This window comes from Procambarus clarkii, chromosome 7, assembly GCF_040958095.1.
Source record: "Procambarus clarkii isolate CNS0578487 chromosome 7, FALCON_Pclarkii_2.0, whole genome shotgun sequence".
NCBI classification, from domain to species: Eukaryota; Metazoa; Arthropoda; class Malacostraca; order Decapoda; family Cambaridae; genus Procambarus; species Procambarus clarkii.
The window spans coordinates 15,153,645-15,178,556 of NC_091156.1; the positions used below are offsets into that span (position 1 = coordinate 15,153,645).

The 24,912-nt window shown below is 44.1% G+C and overlaps 1 protein-coding gene across 2 annotated transcripts in view; it reads left to right on the forward strand.

The window, feature by feature from the left end:
- Positions 1-24,663, forward strand: part of LOC123761360 (sodium-dependent nutrient amino acid transporter 1) — a 70,023-nt gene extending 45,360 nt beyond the window's left edge. For both annotated transcript variants that reach the window (XM_045747344.2, XM_045747345.2), the window contains 10 exons: positions 10-226; positions 2,314-2,449; positions 3,214-3,348; positions 3,478-3,581; positions 4,216-4,402; positions 5,856-6,032; positions 14,981-15,080; positions 15,245-15,421; positions 19,762-19,856; positions 23,215-24,663. In XM_045747344.2, the coding sequence (XP_045603300.1) occupies positions 10-226; positions 2,314-2,449; positions 3,214-3,348; positions 3,478-3,581; positions 4,216-4,402; positions 5,856-6,032; positions 14,981-15,080; positions 15,245-15,421; positions 19,762-19,856; positions 23,215-23,337 (1,451 nt within the window). In that variant the 3' untranslated portion in view covers positions 23,338-24,663. The remainder of the gene's footprint in view (positions 1-9; positions 227-2,313; positions 2,450-3,213; positions 3,349-3,477; positions 3,582-4,215; positions 4,403-5,855; positions 6,033-14,980; positions 15,081-15,244; positions 15,422-19,761; positions 19,857-23,214) is intronic.
- Positions 24,664-24,912: the final 249 nt, after the last annotated feature.

The following is a 24,912-nucleotide window of genomic DNA, read 5'->3' on the forward strand; positions in this document are numbered from 1 at the left end:
GTATGACAGGTGTGGGGTTCGGCCAGATGATCGCCACCTGGTCTGTGGTGACCTACTACTGCTCCATCATGGGCCTCACCGTGTTCTACTTCGTCATGTCCTTCAACAAGGTGCTCCCCTGGTCCGTCTGCGACTACGACCACTGGGCCGACGAGAACTGCGTCGACGCCGCCAGCAACGCCTCCTACAATAACCTCTCTCAATCCTCGTCGGAACAGTACTTCTAGTGAGTTAATATTGTTATTTGCTTAGCTAAACGAACTAGAGAGTTCAGGTCCTGAACCGATTATGTGCCTCTGTAATCCTTTACACCGCCGCCCACCGGCTGGGTATGGGGTGCATAATAAAGAAAGAAATTGAATTAATATCTGCTTTTATGATTACTGAACTTTTAGACACTTTATGAATATGTAAACTTGTAAAATAATGTTATAGTCTTTGATATATTACATATACATGGTCTTACCGACATTTCAACAGAGTTGCCAAACTTACTTTTCAAGTAGAGTATACAGTACTTGAAAGTTTGGGCCTAATCATCCTGGGCCGGACAGAAATGGTTGGGCACATTTCCTTTCACCTAATGCACCTGTTTACCTAGTAGTTAGTAGATCAATGCTTTCAATCAAAGCTTTCAGTGTGCTTTAATGTAATTTAATATATCTACTAATTCTCTCTCAAATTTCTTACATTATACCTGTTAACATTTTATAAATTTTGCTAGAAATTACCTACTTAATTACACACAGAGATCACACTAACGTGATGCATCAAATGAACAAAATCCACAAGGGCCGTGACGAGGATTCGAACCTGCGTCCGGGAGCTCCCTCTTCGCCCTTAATGATGTAAGGGCGAAGAGGGAGAACGGCCTATTGACATAGCTCGGGTGCAGGGGGGAGTTGTGTAAAATCCTGGTTTGTGCCTCGGAGAGGCTACGGGATCCAGTAAGTTCAGTAGGACTTCGGTTTCAACTCTTTTAACCCTGTCGTAGCTCAGTCGATTAAGGCAGTGTCTGGGATGCTCCCGGACGCAGGTTCGAATCCTCGTCACGGCCCTTGTGGATTTGTTCATTTACCTACTTAATATCATCTGTTAGATTAAGGACCTGTCCGAAACGCTGCGCGTACAAGAATGTAAACACATCATGCTATGTACTCTCATAAACCCAATGTACCTTCTTGTATATACATAATTACTCACGAGTTAGTCAGCTTGTTTTGATTGATTGATTGTTTCCGCCGGAGTCGGCTAGTTTATTGTGCACCCCATACTCATCCTGTGAGCGGTAGCGCAAAAAGCATTACAGAGGGCACAAAGGTCTGTATCAGACCTTATCTTAGATTATTACACAGCTTGTTGTGGGGTCACATCCTGGGCGGGGTCACTAACTCCACCTTCAGGGGCCTGGGGACCTCGATATAAGCTTAAAGTGTATGAATACACTCTGACTTGTTGATGTGACGACTTATATTGAATTTTGTAACTAGCTCATCAAGAGTGTAACTTGCTTAGCTAAATGAATTGTGGAGTTCAGACCCTGAGCCCATTATGTGCCTCTGTAACCCTTTCCTCTACCGCTCACAAGATGGGTATGGGGTGCATAATAAATGAACTAAACTAAAACTTCTTGCCCCCCGACAAAATGAATTATTATTATTATTATTATTATTATTATTATTATTATTATTATACCTTAAGTCATATTTATTCATATATTCTTTATTTATTATGATGGCAGTTAGTAAATAGAGTGCACTTATAAAGGAAAAGTGGTGGAGGACTTCTAATCAGGGATTCACGAGTTAATGTACAACAACACAGGGGTAAGGCTATGCATTGTCACACCTGCTTCAGCACACACACACACACGTACACACCTGCTTCAGCACACACACACGTACACACCTGCTTCAGCACACACACACGTACACACCTGCTTCAGCACACACACACGTACACACCTGCTTCAGCACACACACACGTACACACCTGCTTCAGCACACACACACGTACACACCTGCTTCAGCACACACACACGTACACACCTGCTTCAGTGGTTGTTTCAAAGCTTTGTGGGTGCTAGGAAGACGGGACACCACGAGCGTAGCTCTCCTCTGTAACTATACTTGGGTAATTACGTACACACCTGCTTCAGTACACACCTGATTCAGCCTCTCTATTCACTCACCTCTCTCACCACCCCTTCACTTCCTCTCACCACCCCTTCACTTCCTCTCACCATCCCCTCACTTCCTCTCACCACCCTTCACTTCCTCTCACCACCCTTCACTTCCTCTCACTCTCCCACAGTAACTATGTGCTGCACGTAGCAGACAACATCGATAATGGTCTGGGTGTCCCTGATTGGCGGTTGACTCTGTGTCTGCTCTTCTCCTGGGTGGTGCTCTTCTTCACGCTGGCCAAGGGCGTCCAGTCATCAGGCAAGGTCAGTATCTGGCCAAGGGCGCCCTCCAGTCATCAGGCAAGGTCAGTATCTGGCCAAGGGCGCCCTCCAGTCATCAGGCAAGGTCAGTATCTGACCAAGGGCGCCCTCCAGTCATCAGGCAAGGTCAGTATCTGGCCAAGGGCGCCCTCCAGTCATCAGGCAAGGTCAGTATCTGGCCAAGGGCGTCCTGCAGTCATCAGGCAAGGTCAGTATCTGACCAAGGGCGCCCTCCAGTCATCAGGCAAGGTCAGTATCTGACCAAGGGCGCCCTCCAGTCATCAGGCAAGGTCAGTATCTGGCCAAGGGCGTCCTGCAGTCATCAGGCAAGGTCAGTATCTGGCCAAGGGCGTCCTGCAGTCATCAGGCAAGGTCAGTATCTGACCAAGGGCGCCCTCCAGTCATCAGGCAAGGTCAGTATCTGGCCAAGGGCGCCCTCCAGTTATCAGGCAAGGTCAGTATCTGGCCAAGGGCGCCCTCCAGTCATCAGGCAAGGTCAGTCACCAAGCCATCCCAATGACTTCTGTTAAACAGAAGTCATCCAGATGGCTTCTGTTTAACAATGTCCAAATGCATCCAAATACTCTTAAAACACTTAGATTTATTGACATTGTCCTCAACTGCAGCAACAGTCTATATTGTGACGTTAATGTTTCACTAACGTCTTCACTACTGTTTTGCTGTATTTGTTATACACCTCAATGCATAATGTTGTGGTGTTGAATTGTGTGTGTTGCATCATTGCTTCATTCTGATCTGTGTTGCAGGTGGCATACTTCACAGCCTTGTTTCCCTACGTGGTGTTGTTCACCTTGCTGGGTCGGGGAGCCTCGTTGCCTGGGGCCGTCAACGGTATCCTCTACTTCATCGTGCCTCAGTGGGAGAAACTTCTTGACCCCAACGTGAGTAATACACTCGGGTTCGTTCTGACAGGTGTGATAACTGCGTCATAACTGATAACATTGTGGGGTAACCCCCTGCAGGTGTGATAAGTGCATCATAACTGATAACACTCTGGGGAAATCCTGCAGGTATGGTACGCCGCCGTCACACAGTCATTCTTCAGCCTCTCCGTCGGCTTCGGCGCCATCATCAACTTTGCTTCTTTCAATAAATTTAACCACAATGTGTACAGGTAATGGTCTGTAATTATTGTACTAAAGTGTAATATATTAGTGTTCCCACGTTGGGCAATATATAATTCTTATTAAGCCAATTGGGAACGTTTGTCGATTCTCGGAAGCCAGGAATATTTAGCCTTTAAACCTATCTTGAGATGATTACGGGGCTTAGCGTCCCCGCGGCCCGGTCCTCGACCAGGCCTCCTAAGTAAGGTCCTCTTGGTCCTCGACTAGGCCGATCTAAAGTAAACTTCAAATTCAAAAACTTTATTCGGTGACTTATGCCTTTGTAGTGTACAGATGAAAGGTACTGTGACCTTCCCAGTAGCAAAGGCACCTTACTCATCTGTAGGCCGGCTACTGTTGATCATTAGTAGCCAACTGAGCTACGTAGTGTTCTTTGGTCCATTAGTATTAGTATATATTATTATTTTTGTTGTTATTGCTATTATCATCATTTTTATTAACCTGAAGTTGAACTCTCGACAATTATCAGCCAAGAGCTGATAATCATGTCAAGAGCTTTCATTATTAATCTGGTTATTATCTTGAAAATAGTTGTAGTTTTGTCTATATGAAGAGCGCATAGCGTAATATTTAAAGGCTCACGTTTGAAGATACGTGAAGGAGTGTCCTGCGTGTTGACAGGGATGCGTGGATTATTAGCCTGGTCGACACCTTGACGTCCCTGTTGGCGGGCTTTACCATCTTCTCCATCCTGGGCAACCTGGCGTACCAGCTCGACACAGACGTCAAGAACGTGGTGCGGGGCGGCTCTGGCCTCGCCTTTATCTCCTACCCGGATGCCCTGGCCAAATTCACCTGGGCTCCGCAGGTAATATTATTCGATACTAGTGGCCTCGATAGGAATTGGAAGCCGGCGGTTTGTCAAATGTTTTGTCTCATTATTCCTGAGGACGTTTTCCAGCTGGATTTATTTATTTATTTATATATATACAAGAAGGTACATTGGGTTTGTGAGAATACATTGGATAGTACAGTATTTACATTCTTGTAAAGCCACTAGTACGCACAGCGTTTCGGGCAGGTCCTTAATCTAGCAGATAATTTTAAGTAGGTAATTTCAATCAGAATTGATAAATGATAAAGATACATTACAAGAGAAAAATGAGATGAGAGAGATAAGTAGGTATATTAAAGCACATTGTTATATTAAAGCTCTGATTGATTACATTGACAGCTTGATTAGTAATTTAAACAAGGTTAATAGACACCATACAGCAGATTGACAGCACATATAAGACAGCAATGATCACAATGGTAAAGATGTTCAGAATGGGTACATAAAGATTGGGAGACTGGGTAGCAAAAGATACAGATAAACAAGATTTATAAACACCATACAATAGAATGGCAGCACATATAAGAAAACAGCAATGATCACAATGGTAAAGATGATGGATTTTGAACTGGAGTGTTGTTTTGGCATTTAGGGCCTCGGCCTCGGCTCCCCACAAGCACTGTTAGTCGAGTACTAATCCCCAGCAAGAGTCACCACACACACACCGCCAGAACAGGCGGCAAGAACAGAGACACCAGACAAGACAGAGCTCGCACAAGGACAACAAGGACCAGCGGGTACTGTAAGTTATAAAAGCTAATGTCAGAAATAATCAAACAATAATTACACCCATTGAGATGTTATTAAAAAAATTGATGCCCCCTCTATAATCCGTTTGTAATCTCATACTTGTGCTTGCGGAGGTTGAGCTTCGGCTCTTTGGTCCCGCCTATCAACTGTCAATCAACTTGTGTACAGGTTCCTGAACTTACTGGGCTCTTTCGTACCAACATTTTAAACTGTGTACAGAGTCTGCCTCCTTTGTGCTACCCCTCACAGGCTAGTATGGAATGCCCAATAAACTAACCATTGCTGGTGGTACATGTGTACATGTATATATATAACATTAATAATTGTGTAACTAGCGTGAAAATTTTTTATTTGCTTAGCTAAACGAACTAGAGGGTTCAGTTCCTGAACCGATTATGTGCCTCTGTAACCCTTTACACCACCGCCCACGGGATTAATATGGGGTGCATAATAAAGACAAATTAAATTGAATTGGTGGCAACAATATAAGAGTAATTTGTTCAGTATTTGAAAGGTCTTGATGTGATCAGCCTGACTGTCCTGCCCAACTTACAACGAGAGTTGACAGTTCTGGGGGACCTTTTATGCCATTCTGCGCTGAAACTATTCCAATGCAATTAACATTATATAAATATATTATATATAGCTCGTTGAATGTCAGTTAATTATTGTACAGCTGTTTGCGGTGCTGTTCTTCCTGATGCTGTTCACGTTGGGTGTGGGGTCAGCAGCTGGTCTCACTGGCAACATCATCACCATCATCTGTGAACAGTTCCCGGCTATTCCTAAATTCTATGTCACAGTCATCATCTGCATCAGTGGTTTCCTCATCGGACTTGTTTATGTCACACCTGTAAGTCTATATTGTCTAGTTTTTAATCCTATATACCAGTTAATTATATTTTAATCAGTTGTAAACATTTTTAATTTGATTAACAAGCCTACGGTACAAACCAATATCCCTAATATAGAACTAGGGATCTAATTCTATATGATGGACTTGAATGTATTTATTTATATATATACAAGAAGGTACATTGGGTTTGTGAGAATACATAGCATAGTACAGTAATTGCACTCTTGTAAAGCCACTAGTACGCGCAGCGTTTCGGGCAGGTCCTTAATCTAACAGATAATTTTAAGTGGGTAAATTCTATCAGAATTAATAAAATGATAACAAATACATTGCAAGAAAAAAAATATGAGAGAGATTAGTAAGTATATTAAAGTACATTGGTATATTGAAGCTCTGATTGATTACATTGACAGCTTGATTGGTAATTTAAACAAGATTAATAGACACCATACAGCAGATTGACAGAATAGGTCAATCAGAATAGGTCAATAGGTCAGAATTGACAGAATAGGCAGATTGAATATAGGTCAAGCACTGACTACAGTATAGTTATGAGTCGTGAGGTATAGTGGGTTAGTGAACTCGGGTCATAATCAAAATGTTCCGTATATGATTCCCATATTTAGGAGGCCTGGTCGACGACCGGGCCGCGGGGACGCTAAGCCCCGGAAGCACCTCAAGGTAACCATATAGTGAGACAGAACGTTTGCAAAACGTTTCCTTTCACCTGTTGCCTCTGCTCACCTTGCAGTAAATAGGTATACCTGAAAGTTAAGCAGCTGGTGTGGGAATCGCATCCTGGGAAGATCAGTAGTTGGCGTAGGCTGGGAATCTCCTCAAGTAATTACACTAGTCTACAGCAAAAATGCTTCTGAAACAAATGAAGTTGTAGTGGTTCACATATCCACCAAACAAGAGGTAAGCAAATGCAAGCCACTGATTATAATACAGTATTCTGTATCTATACAAACCTTAGGCGGGAGCAAAAGGGCGTCAGTCAGTTGTCCTCAAGCTAGAGGAGGAGCAGGCAGGATGTATCCATCCTCCTGTTTGACATAGGCCTAGGCCTAAGGTCTAGTCTTCAGTGCGCCAAGTAAGTCAGCTACAGAGGCACTAAGTGTGCACCGCCCCTCCTACCAACTGTGGTAGGCCCTAGACGTGTGGATTGGCCAGAAATTAAGGCAGCAATTGTTAATGTGGCAATATCGAGGCCTGCTGAGGGGGGAGTTGTGAGGTAGTTTGGGCCGCCTCGCGGTACCTGAAGCCTGGGGCTCCACGCGCGTGAAAAATAGCCTTTGTGCCCTCCCTACCCAAGGTCGTGATCTGTGTGCGCGACTAGTGTGTTTACACAAGAGACTGCCAGGGCACACCATAGAGTGCCCCTACACTACGTGTGAGTGTAAACCTTGTGCCTTGTAGGTGTCTATATGTACATGTGTGTGTACGTAGGGCAGAGTGCAGTGTTGAAGACATACCACCCAACAACACATGAAGTGAGCCGCAGCAAATAGATGGTTGTTGACACGAGAAGTAAGACTTTGAGACAACAACAAGTGACCATGGCTGGTGTACCCGGGAACCATAACAGCCCCCATCCCCGCCAGGGGCCCCTGGGTGATGGTCCACACCCGGGGCCCTCCGGTCGGGATCCCAGCCCTGGGCCCTCCAACAGTACTGATACAGGAGACTCTACAACAGACGATGAAGGTTTCAGCCTAGTCCAAAGTAGAAGTAGCAAGAAACGGGATAAGTCACGGCGACAGGATGAGCAGCAACAGCAACCTCAGCAACAACAACAACAACGACGACGACACGACGAAGACAGTGAGTGGCACACTCTAATCTTCCCTGCAGGGGTAATGACAGCAGCAGAGAAGTTCAGATGGATTATTGAGGCCGCCCGCGCCCACAGAGAAGTTTATCGTATAGACAGCAGGTGTGTAGGTGGCAATGTTAGTGCACGGGTGCAGGGGCACAGAGCCCTGAAGTTCTTCACAGAGAACAGCCTCGAGTATCAAGGTAAGAATGTCCAATTGTTAGAAGCAAACCAACAGACAAGACAAACTAAAATTATAGTTAAGAACTATAGCATTCATGTTGACGTGGAATATCTCAGGGACTATAAAGAGATTGTTTGGGTCGAGCGCAACACTGGACCAGGGGGACTGCTCAAAAATCAAGCAATTGCTATGTGGAAGGGAGAGCTGCCCCAAGTCATTAAAATACCAGGCATGAGGGCGTGCAAAGTGGAGAGGTATATTGGCAGCCCGTCCTTGTGTGGCAACTGTCAACGGTGGGATCACAGAACGTGGCAATGTGATCGCCCAATTAGGTGTGGGTGTTGCAGTGGCTCTCACGACACCAAGCAGTGTCTGGACAAGCTTAAACAGGGTGGGGGTGGCGGGGTAATACCTAAATGTGTCAACTGCAAGCAGGCCCACCATGCCTGGAACAGGTATTGCAGCAAGAGGCCTGACTGGCAGGGCTTGAGAAGGACGCCGACGCAGACAGCAGGTGGACCAGTGAACAGGGGCGGGAATGGCTCCGTGAACAGTACCACAGCAAGCCAGGGTCCAGCCTCCAGTAGGCAGACACCAGCCTGGGGTAGTGGTGGAGTGACCCACCACCACCCCGCACAGGCCCAACCAGACCCCATTTCTCTCACAAACCCACTTACCTCAACCCCGCTCACTAACCCCAACCTTATCTCCCACACTAACCCCAACCCTACCCCACCCAACAACACCATTCCTGCCTCATCACCCATACCTCCTAACGCCTCCCAGTCAACCAGCCCTTCCGCCTCTCAGGCGACCCTCCCTTCCCCCCACCCTACCACTCCCCCTCCCCACTCACCAGTCAACACCTCACTGGGTCCAGATAAAACAATGCCGCCCGATATGGAAGCAATGATTACCCACATTATAAAAAATCACCCACTCATGCAAGAACTAATAAGCAAGCAAAATAAACTTGAGAATACCCTATGTACAATCCAGAAGACCCAGGAGGCCATACTTCACATTCTGCAGGGCCTGAAGTTGCCTCAGGCGAGTTCAGCAGGTTGCAACTTGGTGCATGGGGATGCAACACGAGCCACGGCACATAACAGCAAACTCAGTGCTACCCAAGTGAACTCAGTGCGACCCAGTGAACACACCACCACCAGTGAACACAACACCACCAGTGAACACAACACCACCAACAACACCACCAGTGAACACAACACCACCAACAGCACCACCAGTGAACACAACACCACCAACAGCACCACCAGTGAACACAACACCACCAGTGAACACAACAGCACCACCAGTGAACACAACGACACGTACTAGTGTACACAACACCACAGGCACCCATACAAACAGTACCACCAGCACATGACGGTGGTGCAACACCACATACAACACCACCAGTGAACACACTCTCACCAGCAACAACACCACACACAGTACATCTGATGACCAACACCTCCACAATGGATAACCACGCTGAAGAAAGTCTCACTATCCTACAATGGAACTGCAATGGCGTTCGCAATAGAATTAATGACATCATACAATACGCTCGTGAACACCAAACTGACGTCATAGTGCTACAGGAGACAATGGTAGGTGATGACTTCAACCCAAGGTTCAGCGGTTATCGCAAGTTCTCCCTGCCACATGGGGAAAGAAAACGGGGTCTCATCACTTTTGTAAATAACAACATTCCCGCACAGATTATTGATGACCTGCACATGGGGGATGAGTTTGAATCACTGGGAGTAACCCTTTACTTAAACAATAATGCCCTACATATAATCAACCTATATGTGCCACAGAGTAAACTTGACCTTGACACACTGCCTGAGTTTGTTAATGAAGAACCTACCCTGCTGGTTGGTGACCTGAATGCCAGACACCCACACTTTGGTGCCAACTGTCATCAGCCCAATGTCAATGGACGGAAACTGTCACTCTTTGTCAGGGGAAGTGAAAACCTTAGGGTCCTGGGTGATGAACAGCCAACTCACCTCAGAGGAGGAAGATTAGATTATGCTCTCCTGCTGAATGCACAGGACACGGATGCCAGTACACACATTGTGCACAGTTTATGTAGTGACCATTGGGCACTGATTACCACCGTCGACATGAGCAAGAGAAGGAAAGAGACAAATAAAAGAAAAAGGTTATCACTCGGACCAGATATGAGGCCGCACTTCATAAACAGGATGAGTGACTGGTTCACGGAATACCAAATCCCAGAAGACATTAACACATTTGTTGATGACCTTAACCACCACATTGAGAGCTGTCTAAGAGTTCCGCGCCGTACGCCTGGGCGAAGTAACCCTCAGAGGAAGAAAATAAAATGGTATGAGAATGATTACATAAAGATGCTTAACGCAAATGTGCGAGACATGAGTAGAGAGTACCGGAGACATCCCACTGAAAGTAACCAAGAGTTGTTTAAAACTGTGTGTCAAGTAGCCAGGGAAGAGAAGATTAAAGAGCGGGAAAGACAATGGCTTGAGTTCACTAGCTCTATTGGACGGGAAACATCTGCAAGACAAGTGTGGGCAAAAATTCAGATAGCTAAGGGGGGCAGAGCCCGGCCTGCGGCTCACAAAGACCCCCAGGGTAAGGCTGAGGAACTAATTCACAAGTGGAGTGATGCAGCATCCTCCTCCTCCCTCCCTGCAGAAATCAGCAGGGAACAGCTCCTGCGACATGATGACAGAAGAATTAGGATAACAAGAGCACTGTCTAGTGATGACGAATATGGGGAACCAATCACAGCCCAAGAAGTAAGGGGCGCTATGAAAAAGGGTAAAAGTACAGCACCTGGTGAAGATGGCGTCACCTACGACATACTCAATGCACTGTGTGAAGTGTCTGGGAATCCACTACTCCACCTGTTTAACAAGTCATTCCTAAGTGGAGTGTTGCCCACACAATGGAAACACGCAATAATTATTCCCATACCGAAGCCTAATGACCCTGGTAATTACAGACCTATCAGCCTCGTGTCATGCACTTGCAAGATGCTTGAAAGGATCATCCTAAACCGACTGTTGCACAAAATAGGCAGGTTAGGGGAGGGGGTCAATGGATTTGTTAAAGGACGGAGCACAGCAAATTGTATAGTTAATTACTTGGCTAATGACACGGCTAGGTACTCTGTATTTGTTGACATCAAAGGAGCCTTCGACAAAGCACAGGGGATTGCGATCCTGGACGAGCTTGCATGCATGGGTGTCAAGGGGAGACTCATGAAATGGGTTGAAGACTACCTCACAGGAAGGAAAGCCAAGGTTTGCTTCAATGGAGCAGTCTCCAGAACAATGAATATGGAACTCGGGACCCCCCAAGGCGGAGTCTTAAGCCCTACACTATTCAATGTACTTATGAACGCCATTGCAAATATTGATTTTCCGGAAGGAACACAACAAGTGGGATATGCAGATGATGTCCTAATACAAGCTCCCACCTTGGGAAAAATTGAACAGTCCATTGAACTCCTCGGAAGGAAATGTATTGAGCTCGGTTTCACTCTCTCCACAAACAAGACGAAGGCATACTCCCATCACAAGCGGAGAGCAAATGAAGAACTGCAAATTAATGGTGTAACACTTGAATGGGTTGACCACTATCGGTACCTTGGCGTCACTGTCGGCTCTAACAAGGGAAAGAAAGAGGAGCTCAACCAACTCATAGGAACATGCAAAAGTCGACTCAGGGCACTGAAAGCTATGACCTGGAATGGACATGGAGCCTCTATTGCCGTGCTCAAAATGATGTACACAGCCTATGTGCGCTCCGTCATAGACTATGCCGCACCAGTACTGTGCACCTACTCCCAAAGCGATATGAAAAGGCTTGAAAGCATTCAAAATGAAGCCATGACAATCATTCTTGGAGTCCCAAGAACTGCCAAAACGTCTAATCTACGAGAGGAGTTGTCCCTTCCCAGTATTAAAAGCAGAATTCAGGAGCTGAATGCTAAGCTTGCAATTAAGATAGCCAGAGATCCCCATTACAATGATATTGCCAAGAAAAAACTGAGCTCTGTGCTACTTTCAGGGGGAAACAGGAGAAGCAAAAAATGGCATCACAGAGCAGTCTGCTACCTTGAAGAGCTTCACCTGCTTGAGCAAGCCCGTGAGCTCCTGCCTGTAGAGAGGTTACCTCCCTGGGAGGATGACTCATGCAAGATCATCATCAATGAAATGGCAATGAAAAAATCCAACATGATACCACAAGAAATGAGGCACAAGTATCTCGAGGACATTTATAAAGAAGCCGGAGATGAATTAGATCAAATCTACACTGACGGGTCATCTAATCCTATCAATGGCAGGGCTGGTGCAGCATACACGGTAATCAAGGATAATACCTTCCAACGCAGAAATGAAGAAAAAGCACGTATTGAGAACTATGCCTCTTCAACGCAAGCAGAGCTAACTGCCATTGTTATGGCGTTAAGGTTTCTTGAACGGAACACTAATGGTGCAGTGATTTGCACCGATTCAAAAGCAGCACTGCAAAGCCTAAGTAAAAATCAGACAGAAAATCTTGCAATAGTCGCTGAAATCAAGAGAGCTGTGAGAGTACTTACCAACCAGGGAAGAGTCATCAAGTTTCTGTGGATCCCCTCCCATGTTGGAATATGTGGGAATGAACGAGCAGATGTGCTGGCTGCTGAAGGCGCTGAAGGAGACCATATTGAATACTTCATACCCAAGACTCAACTACAAATTAGAGGTATTATCAGGCAACATCACCGTGACAAGGTAACTGAGGAAAGGAGGATAGAAGCACAAACCAGTGAATCTGTACGATGGTACAACATGGTTGCAGCTGGCAATCCCAATCAGTATGGCCGAAGAGGAGGACGACGAGGGAGAGAATCTGTAATAGCGAGAATCCGTCTTGGATACAAATATCCATGGAGATTTGGAATGGAAACAACAGTTGATCAGCGAAGTTGCAGCATCTGTGGTGAGAGTGATGGACACCGCCTTGACCACTATCTACGTGAATGTGAACACCTGAGAGATATTAGGAATAACTGTAGAATAATAAACCCCACATTGTTTGAGTTAGGAAAACACTTTTTGTCAAATGTTGATACTGTTCTTAAAAGATTTCCCAATTTTGCACCCGCAAGATAACGTAAGCTTTTAAGGGTTGATAAATGTTAATCTTCTTGTTTGAGGAGCTGTTCACTTGAGACAGTTAAGCAAGTCCCAGCTGTGTCTGGGTACAAGTGACAGGATGAACAACCCAGCGGGTTTTCTTCCTATTGGGGAGTGTTGTACATTCTGCTATGGCGGTATGTTCACTCACAAGATGAGTGGCGCTGCCCAATAAACTCGCCCCTCGGGGCAAAATTAAAAAAAAATTAAGGGCGTCAGTCCACGTGCTAACATTCTCGTAAGGCGCACCGGGACGGTTATCTCCAGTCACCTCCTCCGCCATTTTCTCTGGTCATCGTATTGGTAAGGGGTTACTACAGTATTATCACTTGCCTCGTCTATCCCAGCATGAAAGGTCACATAATCCTGCATAAAGGGGCGCAGGGTGCAGTCGCACCTCCATAGATCTCAAGTATCAGCTCTTGATACTGGTAATGGCTCAAAAGGGCCACCACTTACGGGCTATTCATGCCCCTGCCACCTTTTGGGGGCAGGGGCATGAATCTTCATCAATCATCAATTAAACTGCAACCTGGCGACCAAGCGTCCTGCGGGCCCTAAACTGCGAGCCACCATGAAGACCCCAGCCATCCACAGATCTCCACTATCAGCTATTGGTACTGGTAATGGCTCCAAAAGAACCTCCACTTACGGGCTATCCATGCTCGTGCCACATTTTTGGTGGCTAAATCTTTATCAATCTTGTACCCCCCCCCCCCCCCCCAATTACAGCCCCGCTCCTGTAAGTCCACTACCAGCTCACTACAGCGCTACTTGGACCGTTTTGTTCAGAGTAGCTGAATCTAAAACAACAACTTGTAACAAACACAAGCCAATCACAACAACAGTGGGAAAAGCTTTAAGTAGCACAAAACAATGCTATCAGAGCTGCCCTGGGAGCACTTATGTGGACCTGGCTTAAAACTTGAAAGACTGGAAACGGGTTTGCCTTCTCCAAGAAAGAATATCTCAAAAAACAACTACGATTATCAGTAAGATTATTGTCCCGTCTCAATTTAAGAAAACATAAGAAAATTATCAAATAAATTTGAGGAAATCGGAAGAATGCAAACAGGAACTATAGCAGATCCAGGGTTTTATTACAATGTTTCTTGTCAATTACTCGTCTTTTTCAAACAAATATGTATTAGCAGCAGACAAAATAGGGATTTTTTTAATAGAACTATAAAGTAAAATAATGTAAGTTATAAAGTAGAACCGTAAATGAACATGGATTTTACATAAGTGGGCACAGCAGAGATGTACTGTGCATGCGTAAGTGATGTGAAGAAATTCCAAAGGTATTAAGAAATGGAAGACAGGTTAAACTACGGCCTCACTTCTCAAGGAGCTGTTCTGGGATGATGAATGTACACTACTAGGTAACAAGATGAGTGAGGAACGCATGAGGCGGGTAAGGGCGTGAGGGTTAAGGTTGATCACCGTGCAAGTAAGCATGTAATTGGCTGAAGTTATAAAAAGACATAAGAATGGCATGGGGTGGGGAGATGGGGAGGCTGCCTACGGGAGCTTCCTTCCCCCTCCGAATGGTGGGGGAAGGAAGCTCAAAAGTAGCACGAGGCTTTGGGGCAGGAGGCACCTGCCCCAAAAGAGCGGATGGGGCAGGTGTAAAGACAGGTGTCAGGAAAGGGAGGGAGGGGGAGCGGAAGAGTGACACCCGTCTCTATGTCAACACTAAATCATTTTTATTTTTGTAAATCATGATATGAATATCTGTGTAATACAATATTCTTATCTCCAGGGCGGCCAATGGATACTAGACTTGGTGGATTTCTTCGGTGGTGGATTTATCATCTACATCCTGGTCATCGTGGAAACCATAGCTGTCAACCACATATATGGTAGCTTTACATTTTTTACAGAAAGTTAATGGACTTTCCTATATCTCAAACCTTAATACTATTCAGGTTATATTGTGATTAATTTGCAGTTACACTTTTTACATTAGATGTTATGCTGGACACAGAACATTAATTTACTTTCAAATTTTTTAACACCATACTAGGTTACTCAAATTTCATGCGAGACCTGAAGTTCATGATGAATATAAATCTTGGGATCTATTGGAAGTTTTGCTGGGTATTCTTCATCCCAGTCAGCCTGTCTGCCATCCTCGTCTACAGTCTCGTGGACTTCAAGCTTCCTACATTTGATAATAAAGACTATCCAGTTATAGCCTATGGTGAGTTGTTTACCTCTATGCTTTCATGCGTTACACACATGCTTCCAAATTTCCAGGGATGTATGGATATTCAGTCCTACTGGTAGTCTTCACATGTATGAATTATAGTAGTTACTGGGTTTAGCTCCTTAAATCTGGCTCCCTGAAATATACCATATATAGGTATACATCACTGATAGTATACCATCTAATGGGTCGCATCAGCCACAGATTTCTATCTGGCCTTCCGGGGACCACGAACCAGAACCTGCCCCCCCCCCCCTCCCTCCTTGTTGGCAAACCGAGCAAGCCTCCCGTCCTCAATACCCCATCAAAGGGGCGACCGAGGAAAGGGCCAGTGCAAACCCTGTGAGCCCGCCTTCCAAACAACGAACATGGCGTTGATCAGACGAAGAAGAACCGGCTGTAGGAATCGCATGCGATCCAGCATGTGGTTAAACGACCCCCCCTCCCTCCACACACACACACATACACACACACACACCCTCGTAGGGGCCTCGTAGCCTGGTGGATAGCGCGCAGGATTCGTAATTCTGTGGCGCGGGTTCGATTCCCGCACGAGGCAGAAACAAATGGGCAAAGTTTCTTTCACCCTGAATGCCCCTGTTACCTAGCAGTAAATAGGTACCTGGGAGTTAGTCAGCTGTCACGGGCTGCTTCCTGGGGTGTGTGTGTGTGTGGTGTGGAGAGAAAAAAAAAAAAAAAAATAGTAGTTAGTAATCAGTTGATTGACAGTTGAGAGGCGGGCCGAAAGAGCAAAGCTCAACCCCCGTAAAAACACAACTAGTAAACACACACACACACACACACACACACACACACACACACACACACACACACACACACACACACACACACACACACACACACACACACACACACAATAACACAGAAACAGGCTGACTAGCAGTGCCCACAGATGACAGGAACTAGGAAACAATGTCCTCTGGAAATAGGTGCGAAGAAAATGAAGCTGAGATGAGAGCAAGGGTCCCACGCCGAGTCCAAGGACTGAGCCAGCATGGCCTGCCAACACGCGAGGTGAGAGGCAAAAAAATGAGGCCACCTCCTCCCAAAGGATCGAAGCATACAGCTTGAGGAGGGCCACCGATCCAACTGCAGCAGAGACTAAAACCCCTGCAAGAGGAACCTCGCCGAGTACCTCAACATCCTCTGTGAGCTAATTGGAATGCAGCTCAAAGACGCTCAAGAAGAACACAGCAGAACCCAAGTGTGAGAGTGAGCATGAAGGTTGTTTGGAACCAACATAGCCGACAACTGATGGATTGGAGCATGCAGCTACATGAAACCTACATCACAAGAGAGAGCAAGAGCAAAAAGGCAGGCACCAAGAGGCTCAAAAGAGCCCCCCCCCCCTCCCTGGAAACACCTGCAACATAGGAGACACCTCCTGCCGCTAAAGCATTGGGGAACGACAGAAACTGTACCAAGCTCTAAAGAACAGCCTGCCAGCCAGGATGACTCCGGAAACCTTGTTCCAGTCATCCAAAAAAAAAAAAAAACTTCACCCAAAAAAAGGAAAAGAAAAACCGAAGTCAAAAAAGGCTGGGTTCATCACCGAGGTATGCAAAAAGGGCCTTCCAAGCTGTCGCCAGGGAAAATCGAGAGGTAAGAAACCTCCAGACGGGTGAAACCAAAGAACCTAAAGGCATTTGGAAACGGTACCCAAAGGCCCAACTCCAACTTCCAGCAAACCCCGGGAGCCGCAGAAGAGGGCACCAGAGACAGAAATGCTAAGTCCAAGGAAGAAGCCTCAGAAGAGGGGGGGGGGGCAGCTGGAAAGATCCAGACGCCTTGGCAGGATCAGTAGACTTATTTACTCTATGACCAATTCATAAGGGGGTAAACCCTAGATCTGCCCCAGGCTTCATCCCGAGCTAAACCCTGCCTTGATTCTTGAAACCCTCAGATTTCAAGGGTCCCGAAGCAGGGAGGGTAGAAGGGCGAGCCACACCCACCAGGAAAGAAAGAGGAGGTACAGATGGAACCACGATTGAGTTAACCAACACTTCCAAATCTGAGTCTATAAACACTAAGTGGGGCAAATCCGGGGCATCCAACTGGGCACATAACCTGCACAACCAACTAGGCACACAACCACACTACACAGAAAAACAAATGTAAATCAGCTGCTGCCAGATACCCTTGATCATCATCAGGAAGGTGGGTAAGGAAAGCAACGTGTGGGGAATAAGTCCCACACGACTTGGGGTTGAAGGTGTCACCGACTCAACAGGAAGCATGGTGGAGGTAAAAAGAATGAATGTCTCCTGGTGTCACAGACAACGGTCAATCCTAAAATTCACACAAAGCGAGAGCGGGCTTGGCAGAGGTATCCATAGTACCACTGAACACACGGGTTTTTCAGGGCCTGTAGGGTGTGTTCCCTGCAGGTATGTCCAGGCACTGGGAATGCTATGCCAGCAACTGGGGAAATATTAGGATTAAGGACTGGCCCAAAGTGCTATGCCTGCTAGTGGCTGTACAAGAATGTAAGAACTCTTGTATATATTGTGACATGATCTGGAATAGAGAATTATTCAGGCAGGTGTTGTGCCAAATGCACATTAATAGAAAGAGAGAAAACAAAAGAAAATAAATCTGCTTGAGTCCTCTACAGTGTAGTAATTGTTGGCAAAAACCAAGAGAATAAACAAAAGAAGAAAAATCTGCTTGAGTCCTCTACAGTGTAGCAATTGTTGGCAAAAACCAAGAGAATAAAGACTTTAAACATTTAATATAAAAAAAAAATTACTATCATTTTACACAAAATGATAAGTAACAATTAATGAAAACAAAACCCCTTATCCACTTGGCTTAAACACAATCAAAAGAAATAAATATATGTGAATTTTACGTTAATAACAAAGGTAAAGGTGATACTTTATACAAAATGCTATGTGCGTCTACCGTCACCCGTAGGCGAGGATAGATGCTGAAGCAGTGAGCACTAGAAGGATAATCTGCTGTGCTGGATGCTGGCAAGTGTATATATACGGGGTGTGACGTTATATTGGCACGAATGTTGGAGTTGTAGAAGAGAATCCGGCAAGATAACAACCATCATGATAGTTTGTCTGGCGTCTGGTGAGCTGGTTAGACGGCAGGTGTGCTATCTCTTGTGGAAGGTAGAGAGGAGGAGGAGAGGGGGGCGTGTCTAGACAATACGTTTGGCACATGTTGTTGTTGATGTTGAGTCTTGATGTTGTAGCATGCAGATATGTAGGTGGTAAGGAACAGGCAGAATCTACTACTATGCAGGAGATAACTGTGACAATATAAATAAATAAAAACAAACAATTATACAGTTGAATAGGCACCCTTGGAAACCCAACACTAATAGAAAGGGCAAGAGACCAAAAGGGAATGATTCACACACAGACTAGGTAAGAACCTAATAGAGGCATGATCAGTACAAATAAAACCTAAAAGTGGAATGTAGCACATATGAAACTTAAAACCTTGGAAAGGACCAAAGAATAAACACAAGGACTGCAATTCTCAAGGCATCAGCCTGTAGAATGAGTAAACAATGGAAAATCATATACCTAACCAAGTACAGTATATAAATCTGAAAGACTACCTCGGCACGCCAGCAAGGTTGCGCAAACCACAGTGTGCCCTACCAGCCAAAAACACCCCATAATCAAGGAAATACAGATAGTCCAAGACAACAGGTTTACCTAAAAGCACGAGTCAACATAAACAATGAGACCCCCCATAAGGAGTGAATCCCGAGCACTCCAGGAAAAATAACTCCTGACAGTGCAGAGCTTTCTGGCTGTTTTGAGGCTGTGGTCTCATTTCTAACCAATGAGTGGTCTGTTTCCTTTCACTGATTTTCTGGGTCAGTAAATATTCATGTCTGCCACACATGAATAAGTTTACCTAAAATTTTTCATACATGCCACTGCTCCCTGTGCCACTCTGAGAGGGGCCAGATTCTGGTTTGTAGTCCTCAGTAGACCAACTAGAACTCTGTGACTAATGGCACCTTGTTGTCTGGCAGTATAACAGTATAGTAGCTTCAGGAAGCCACAAGAGGCCCCCTCCAGAAAACACATTGGTTCTACAGTACTTGCAGGATGAGTACGGGGTGAACAATATACTAACTGTTGCTGATGAAAACAACCAATCACTTAACATGTGCAGTGCAATAATATTATTTGTCAAGCATCAGGCATTTCAATATTCAAAAATTCTGGCATTATGTTTAGAAGTTTATAGATTTCTGGGATACTACAGTAATTCTGTCTGAGCTCATAGTCACTATTTCCTGCAAAACTTGTACCTAAACTGAGTTCTTGTTTTGCCAACAGCATGTGGATGGATCTTGGCTGCAGTAGCCCTTGGTATGGTGCCCCTATGCTTCATCCATGCACTATACATCAACGACAAATCTGCTTTCAGTGAGGTACGTACTATTGTAAGGTCACAATGGCACTGTAGCTATAAGTTCTGGGTTTGAAGTTAGTCACAGAAATTTAACAAAATAGTTTATTAAAAAATAGTGTGAAAATCAGTGAGCCAGAAATTTAACATATACATTTTAATTATAAAATATGGTATATGCAAAAACTATGAAATGAAATGAGAATTCAAAATAAATACTATAGTAAAAGCCAATGTTTACTATTCTTAAATCAGTTATACTGTATTATTAATACAGTACATTTACCATGCTCGTAATGCCAAATATTAACTTTCAAACTAAAATGCAAAAATTTTTCAGAAAAGCATCCAACTACATTTTTGACAAGAATTGGAATAGATAATTGTATTGGAATGTAGACATTTTAGTGAAATTGGCATTAATATAAAAATTGTTTGAAATTGTTAGTATGTACAGTATGTAATTGCCTAAGTGTATTTACAGGATGAGAGCTATGCTCATGGTGTCCCGTCTTCAAAGTACTTTTTGTCATATAACGCCTCGAAACTACCGACGGTTTTGGCCTCCACCACCTTTTCGATTACCTTGTACCAACTGTCTACTACTCTGTAAAAGGAAACTTTCTAATATCTTTTTGGCACCTTTGTTTCCTTAGCTTGAATCTGTGTTCTCTTGTTCTTCAAGATGCTAGTTTCAGGAATTCCATTGTCAATTTGGTCAATTCCTGTTATTATCTTGTAAATGGTGATTATATGACTTCTTTTTCTTCGATTTTTTTATGTACTGGTATGTTTGTATGTATGTGTGTGTGTATGTATGTATGTATGAATGCATGTGTGCGCACACACACACACACACTCTGGAGGAATGACAGGTAGGTTTCTAACATAGATTACAAATTTTCTAACTGAAAAATGAGGGCAGTAATCAGAGGCAATGTATCGGACAGGAGAATTGTCAAGAGTGGAGTACCACAGGGTTTAGTTCTTGCACCAGTAATGTACATTGTCTACATAAATGATCTATAGAATTAGATGAACATGTTTACTGATGATGCCAAGATACTAGGGAAGATAAGAAACTTTTATGATTGTCATGCCCTTCAAGAAGACCTGGACAAAATAAGTATATGGAACACCACTTAGCAAATGAAATTTAATGTGAATAAATGCCATGTTATGGAATGTGGAATAGGAGAACATAGACCCCCACACAATCTATAAATTATGTGAGAATTCTTTAAAGAATTCTGTTAAAGAAGGAGATCTAGGGGTGGTTTCAGATACATGTAGAAAACTATCACCTGGGGACCACATATTCGCCTGGCGTTCCGCGAGCACTTTGTCATGGGTTCGTATCCTGGCCGGGGAGGATTTACTGGGCGCAAATCCTTAACTGTAGCCTCTGTTTAACTCAACAGTAAAATGGGTACTTAATTGTAAAACCGATTCTTCGCGGCGGGGATCATATTCCAGGGACCTGCCCGAAACGCTACGCGTACTAGTGGCTGTACAAGAATGTAACAACTCTTGTACATATCTCAAAAAATAAAAATAAATAAATAAAAATAAAGAACATTGTGCAAGGAACCTATGCTACATTTTCTAACTTCAGAATTCCTTTTAAATACAAGGATGGTTAAATATTAATAAAATTGTTCACAATGTTTGTTAGACCAAAGCTGGAATATGCAGCAATTTTATATGCCCATATCTCAAAAAGCACATCAACAAACCGGAAAAGTTGCAAAGACATGCAACTAAATGGCTCTCAGAACCGAAGGACAAGAGCTACAAGGAGAGGTTAGAGGCATTGAATATGCCAAAACTAGAAGATAGAAGAAAGAGAGTCGATACAATCACTACATACAAAATAGTAAGAGGTCATAGATTTAAACTAACTAAACAAAGCTGCCAAAGAGATATAAGAAAATTCCCATTCGTAAACAGATTGGTAAACGGTTGGAACAAGTTAGATGAGGTGGTGGTGGAGGCCAAAACTGTAAGTACAGTAGTTTTAAAGCATTATGCAACAGAGAATACTGGGAAGACAGGACACCCATAAGTGTAGCTCTCATCCTGTAACTACACTAAAGTAATTACACACACACAAACGATCTATCAGAAGGTATACAGAATTATATGAACATGTTTGCGGATGATGCTAAGATACTGGGGAAGATAGGAGATGCAGACGATTGTAATGCCTTTTAAATTGATCTAGATAAAAAGAAAGTGCTAGAAGCATCAATTCATAATTGATCTAGATAAAAAGAAAGTGCTAGAAGCATCAATTCAATGTGAATAAATGCCATGTTATGGAGTGTGGAATTGGAGTAAATGGACCACACACAACTTACAAATTATGTAGAAAGGAATTACAGAACTCTAATAAAGAAACCTAGGGGTGGTTTTGGATAGCAAGCTGTTGCCAGAGGAACACAAAGAACATTGTGAGAGGAGCGTATGCATCTCTTTTCAACTTCAGACTTGATTTTAATTATATGGATGGTGAAATACAAAAGAAACTGTTTGTGACTTTGGTGAGACCAAAATTAGAATATGCAGCTGTTGTATGGTGCCCAAATATCAAGAAGCACACAAGGAAACTGGAAACGGTGTAACGCCATGCTACAAATGGCTTTCGGAACTGACAAATACGAGTTACAAGTTGAGACTCGAGGTGTTAAACATGCCAAAACTAGAAGATAAAAGAAAACGAGGTGATATGATCACCACTTACAAAATACTTACAGGAATCGACTAAATTGACAAATAGTAATTCTTAAAACCAGCAATTTCACGAACAAGAAGACACAGATTCAAGCTAAGGAAACAAAGGTGCCGAAAAAATATTAGACAGTTTTCTATTGCAGAGTGGTAGATGGTTGGAACAAATTAAGTGAGAAGGTGGTGGAGGCCAAAACCATCAGTAGTTTTAAAGCGTTACACAACAAGTACTGGGAAGACGGGACACCACGAGCATAGCTCTCATCCTGTAACTACACTTGGGTAATGACACACACACACAGTCGCTGTAACAAGCCAGACCCATGGGTCCACCTGGCATCCCTGGGACACAAGGTGGTGAAGTGGGCAAAGACACCACATAAATACCCAGATACAACACACAGAAATCACAATAGGGTGATGCATCAAATGAACTGAGCTCTTGTGTAGCTCAGTCGTTTAAGACAGCGTCTGGGATCCTCTCGGACGTAGGTTCGAACCCTCATCATGGCCCTTGTGGATTTGTTCACCCAGATACAAATCACCCCTGCACACCTAATCACCATCCACTCACTCATAATTATTTGTTTCAAACTTTGATGGATAAATGTATATAACTAATCATACTTTTCCTCTCCCCCCACTAACAGAAACTGAAGGCTGTATTCAAAGCTAAAGACACATGGGGACCTAAGAGAAGAGACAACAGAGATAAGTGGGATGCATTAATAAAGAACAAAGGAAAGGCACCAGACATTCCTCAGAAAGAATAATCGTTAGTCAGTTAAGACATCCTAAGGTGTCATAGGACATCTGTGTCAAATATTAGTGCTCATGTGTGGCACCTGTGTAAGGGAGCCAATGCTCTTGTATGACACCTGTGTCAGGAAGCCAATGCTCTTGTATGACACCTGTGTCAGGAAGCCAGTGCTCTTGTGTGATACCTGTGTCAGGAAGCCAGTGCTCTTGTGTGATACCTGTGTCAGGGAGCCAGTGCTCTTGTGTGACACCTGTGTCAGGGAGCCAATGCTCTTGTATGACACCTGTGTCAGGAAGCCAGTGCTCTTGTGTGACACCTGTGTCAGGGAGCCAGTGCTCTTGTGTGATACCTGTGTTAGGAAGCCAATGCTCTTGTGTGATACCTGTGTCAGGGAGCCAGTGCTCTTGTGTGACACCTGTGTCAGGGAGCCAGTGCTCTTGTGTGACACCTGTGTCAGGGAGCCAGTGCTCCTGTGTCAGGGAGCCAGTGTTCATGTGTGACACCTGTGTCAGGGAGCCAATGCTCATGTGTGACACCTGTGTCAGGGAGCCAGTGCTCATGTGTGACACCTGTGTCTAAGAACCAGAGCATTTGTGAAATACAACTTCAACAAAATATTTTTTTCTGTCAGAAAGACTATACATTTTCAAACTGTGGAACTTGGTCACCTGATGGCACTCCTAGCAATGGGACCCCACACCCACCACCAATCTACATGTGAAGGGATACCATGCATTCTTCTAGAGGTATCTTATATACGCAATTCTGCTGGCAAAAGGGTACCATGCACTTCTTCACTCATCTAGCAGAGATCCCATGCACTCTCTTGGAGGAGGTATCCTGTGCCTGCTACTATGCTGCTGACAAAGGGATGCCACGCACTCCTCCAACTGTGGCACAGAGGTCCCACACTTGCCTCCACTCTCCATTTGGGCCAAATAATTTCATATCATGTAAATCACATTTAATTCTGGAATAATTTTCTTGTCTAGTGTTAAATAGATTCTCCACTCGAACATTTTTCATACATGCTCTAGGTAGCTTGTATGCAAAAAGCATACAAGTTACCAGGTCATTTAACTAGCGGCTCAACTGTTTACATTTACATTCCTCCACATACCTAATTTTAATTATTTTAAGAAACCACTGCAATATTATTCATTACCTGTAATCTGTAACAATCAGTGCCAGGTAATTTCTTGTGTATACTGTAATCTTATCTCCATGTTCTTAACAATGCTTACTTGACTTAGTGAAGTTGGTAATTTTTAATTTACCAAGCTTTCAAGAATATCTACTTTTCAATTTACCACAGTATTTAATAAATTAATTTCACATTCTGGGCCTTTCATTGACCTGCCAAAAACATAACCAAAGGAAACAGTAAATATTTATCCAAGTCAGTGTTAAGCCAAGATGGCTACACATGGTACAGCACTGTCTGTGATAAAGAATACAAAGAGTTCCCTTAGATATTCTCCAGAATGTCATTAACAGAGCAGAGCATTAGTAATTATCAAATGAAGGCACCAAGTCCAGGAGAGGGTTTGGCACCATTTGTGTTGCTGAACAATCAAAAACGCTTAAA